The following is a 4,148-nucleotide window of genomic DNA, read 5'->3' as shown; positions in this document are numbered from 1 at the left end:
AAACTCAGAAATCTGCCTGCCTCTGCCTCCTGAGTGCTGGGATTAAAGGCATGCGCCACCACACCCAGCTTTAAAATTAGTATTTTAAAAATGAATGTATATAGAGTAGCCCAATATCACTACAACACGAGTGCTAGGTTTCTGAGTACTCGCCTAGCTGAGGAGAGTTTAAAGTCATAATTGGCCTAAATGAGCAATAAACAAAAAGCAACCAAGTTCCCTTCTACAATAAACCCAATAAATCATGCCATTGAAAGGAGATGTGCAATTGGGTTCTCTGTGAAGTATTTCCATGACATGCAAAGCCACAGTCATGTTTTCAAGTATTGAAGAATAGATTTGTTAAAAATAAAATTTATCTTGGTTTTTTTTTAATATGAGGACAGCAATCTATTAATCAATATGATGTGGATATGAATATTTCAAGAGTTTTGCTTTAGGAGCCAGGAGTCAGTCTTAGATGGGTATTACTATTCTCTTCACTAAACATGCCTAGAAAAATATTTCTCAACCTATGGGTGGCAACCCCTTAGGGAATCAAACAACCCTTTCACAGGGGTCATATATCAGATGCCCTGCATAGCAAATATTTACATTTTGATCCACAACAGTAGCAAGTATTAGAGTTATGAAGTAGCAATGAAAATCATTTTCTGGTTGGAGGCCATCACAACATGAGGAACTGTATTAAAGGGTTACAGCACTGGGAAAGTTGAGAATCACTGATCTAGAACATCTCTTAAGTCCTGGAGTTGTAAAGAGAGTCCGAGGACATACTAGCTACAGAATTTATTATTGTTGGCATTGTGCAGATGAAATCAACCTAATGTTGAGTAAAAGATGCTCATGTACTGCTGTCTGTGAGGCTCCTATGTACTTTAGTGGATTTAACCCTCCCTTATGAGCTGGAGATCTCAAAAGACCTTGCTTATTGACTGTTGCATCATCCCAATGACAAAATCATTGTGAACAAATTAAGGACGGTTGTAAAAAAAAAAAGTTAGAAACCTACACTTGCATAAAAGAATAGAAGACGCAGGGAACCTTTATCTTGTTTCATTCCTCCAAGGTTTCACGGTGAGGAATTTAACTGAACAAAGGCAGACTGTGCTGAGTGTTTGGAGTTCAAATAAAGAGCTGGTGAGGGGGCCTGAACCTCTTTCTTACCAAGCCATAAGAAAGTAGAGAAAAATGATCAGTGCACAGGATCAATGTAGAAATTCAAAAAGTAAACAAGCAAGCTGCTCCAGGAACAAACATATCCACAAACAACAATTCAAAAATGAGTACAGCATTGCACTTTGTCATTCTAAAGACCTTCAGTGAGTTAACCAAAAGTTTCCTTTTCAGTAATTCACATTTTCTGCTGCCATGACAATTTTTAAGGCAAAATGGGCAAAGGAATGTTCCTGCTTCATTGGGAGGGGAAAAAGAATCAAGTCTTCCAATTTAAACCTGAGACTAAATTGTGCTTTCCTCCTATGCTGGGTTCCTCATAATTCAAACACTAAAGTGGCAGCTTAGGTCTGTCTGCAGCTGTTAAGTCTCCAGACGATTCTCTTTTAACCACCTCTGAGCTTTCCTTACCCTAAAATTTTAACAAGTACACAGAATCGTTTTCTCTGTCTCATGTTGAGATCCTGCCAGGTCCAATAACGGCTTCAGTCCTGGTAAGTCATTTGTGAAATGTGAGCTGAATATCATGTTTTAAATTTACTCTACTGAAAGTAATTTGAATAATCACCATCCAAGAATGGGAAGGCTCTGTAATTAGTTTGTTCCTTTATGTGTTCAATGAAGTCAAAATAGGCTCTTATGACATTCACTCTCATTATCTGACCTAGAAACACAAACCAGAGACACGGCTGTATTGTATAAATTCAAACTTCAAAACTGTTAGGATGAAGTCATTGTCAGAGCAGACCTGGCATAAGGCGTGGGCCTGAAAGGTTTGAACAAGTACAATTAACAAGTCTTTCCAGCTGCCTCCACAGCTAGAATTTGGCCTAGAAACACTAACCACAATTTAAGCTTGAAAAGTTTGCTACTCCTAGAAGAATGATAGAATTGATGTTGGTAAATGATTTCATTAACAGAACAATGAAACAAAAGAAAAATAGTAAGATAAGATGGGTGGGATTCTTTTTTTAAAAATGGCTGAAGGAGGGCTGATGACAGACAGGGCACAGCGTACTCAATCTCATAACCAGGCAAAAGGAAGGGACTTGGGTGCTTACCCCAGCCTATCAAGATGAAGCCCCACAGGTATTTGGTGTCGGAAAAGAAAGACACAAAGATTAAGTTATGCAGGTAGAGCCCTTCCACCAGGATCCAGTAATAGTTTGTAGCCAAGAAATAAATAAACATCACGACAGCGATCTTGCACCCCACCTGTTATGAATGAACCAGAATTGCATTGAATTAGGACATTTTATTGTGCCAGATGCCACTCTGAGACCTCTAAAATATAATTCTTCCACTTACCTTCTGATAATTAAAAATGTCTTACTTCATGAGAACACTAAGAATGTTGAAAAGATCAGAATCAAGTTGTCTTAACATAGGACTTTGCAAACTACCAGACTTGATTTTAAGATAACATATCTTTCTTTTCATCATTACCAAATTTCATAATCTTTTCTTTTTACAAAAATAACATAATCATCAGGAAAAAGCAGAAAGATTAAAAAATGAGGGAAAATATTAGTATTAGTCATGTTTCTATGACAAATTTGTTTCATTCTGGGCTTTTCATATGACTACCCCAGCAAAATAAATTACACCAAATGTTAATGACTGAAGACAGGAAACACTTCCCATCTGAGGGATGATATAAGGCTGACAGCTCTGCTGAGCTCAGGTGAGCTCAGGTGACCAGTGCCAGACTCCCTCAGTTTGCTTTATCAGTACCCTGTCACTTGACTACACAACCTTGGGAAAAACAGATCACAGGTCAGGCCCATATCAAACAACAGGGCATAAAGTCAAAAGGGAAACAGAGCTAGAGACGGCCATTCCCTGAGCCTGTGGAGAAAATCAATCTACTATAATTAAGTGCCAGGTGCCAAATTTGATCATCCCCACCTCCACCTCCACCCCCACCCCCATGAGCAAATTTACTGAACTACTGTGTGATTCTAAACTCTAAGACTGGGACATTTAAACATCACATGCCAGCAGGGCATGGTGGCACATGCCTTTAATCCCAGCACTTGGGAGGCAGAGGCAGGTGGATCTCTGAGTTCGAGGCCAGCCTGGTCTACAGAGTGAGTTCCAGGACAGCCAGGGCTACACAGAGAAACCTGTCTCGAAAAAAACAAAAAAACAAAGAAACAAAAATGTCACATGCCTTGGAATTTTATGTTGTGTCAAGACTTCAAGAGTAGAATAAAGGAACTGAATATGGTGGCCTTTAAACCTCAAGCTTCTGTTTTTGCTGATGAGATTTTACTTTTGAAAGTAACCTTGACGGCTACCAGGACCCATACATCAGATTCCATTACATTCGTGCAATTCGTAGAATTTTCTTGAAGTGGGCTCAAAAGAGTGGTTAGACATGAAAGGAATGTGTGTGTGTGTGTATATATATATATATATATATATATACACACATATATATATATATATGTGTGTGTGTGTGTGTGTGTGTGTGTATGTATGTATACACATGTATATATATACATATATTCTATTTAGTCTAATTAATTTAAAGACAAAATAACCCCAAACAATAAATGTTTGGTGAAATATGATGTGAAACTTATTTATAAAAATTCTGTAGTGAGAGAAAAGAGAACACGTACATACTGAGATTTGTCCACAGATGGTCCTCCAATGAAGTTCTGAAGGTCACCCTGCATCACCAGAGACTGCAGTGCCTCTACTCCCAGGTGAGCCTGGGCTACTCTGTCCTTGACAAAGATGCTCATGGCTCTCAGCATGAAGGACACGAACAAATGCAAATGGATATAGTTCCTAGTGCAATGCAATCGCCTATGCAGAGAAATCATTAATTATTTAGGTTGGATAGAATTAGAACAGAAGAAGAAAATACAAACATACACACACACACAAAAACATGGTAAACTCAAAAATAAAAAGTCATTATTAGGTTTCTAACAAAAATGGTTTGGATTAAGCCTGGCAGC

At 38.3% G+C, this 4,148-nt stretch overlaps 1 protein-coding gene across 1 annotated transcript in view; it reads right to left on the bottom strand.

Annotated features, from left to right (window-relative positions):
• Nucleotides 1–4,148, bottom strand: part of Pth2r (parathyroid hormone 2 receptor) — an 83,091-nt gene that overhangs the window by 44,412 nt on the left and 34,531 nt on the right. Inside the window, exons 6-7 of the mRNA XM_021168416.1 lie at nucleotides 3,804–3,993; nucleotides 2,238–2,391 (exon numbers count right to left, since the gene is read on the bottom strand). Of these exons, the coding sequence (XP_021024075.1) occupies nucleotides 2,238–2,391; nucleotides 3,804–3,993 (344 nt within the window). The remainder of the gene's footprint in view (nucleotides 1–2,237; nucleotides 2,392–3,803; nucleotides 3,994–4,148) is intronic.

Source organism: Mus caroli, chromosome 1, assembly GCF_900094665.2.
Source record: "Mus caroli chromosome 1, CAROLI_EIJ_v1.1, whole genome shotgun sequence".
NCBI classification, from domain to species: domain Eukaryota; kingdom Metazoa; phylum Chordata; class Mammalia; order Rodentia; family Muridae; genus Mus; species Mus caroli.
The sequence above is the reverse complement of the archived record's forward strand: the minus strand, read 5'-3'. Positions and strand labels throughout refer to the sequence as shown.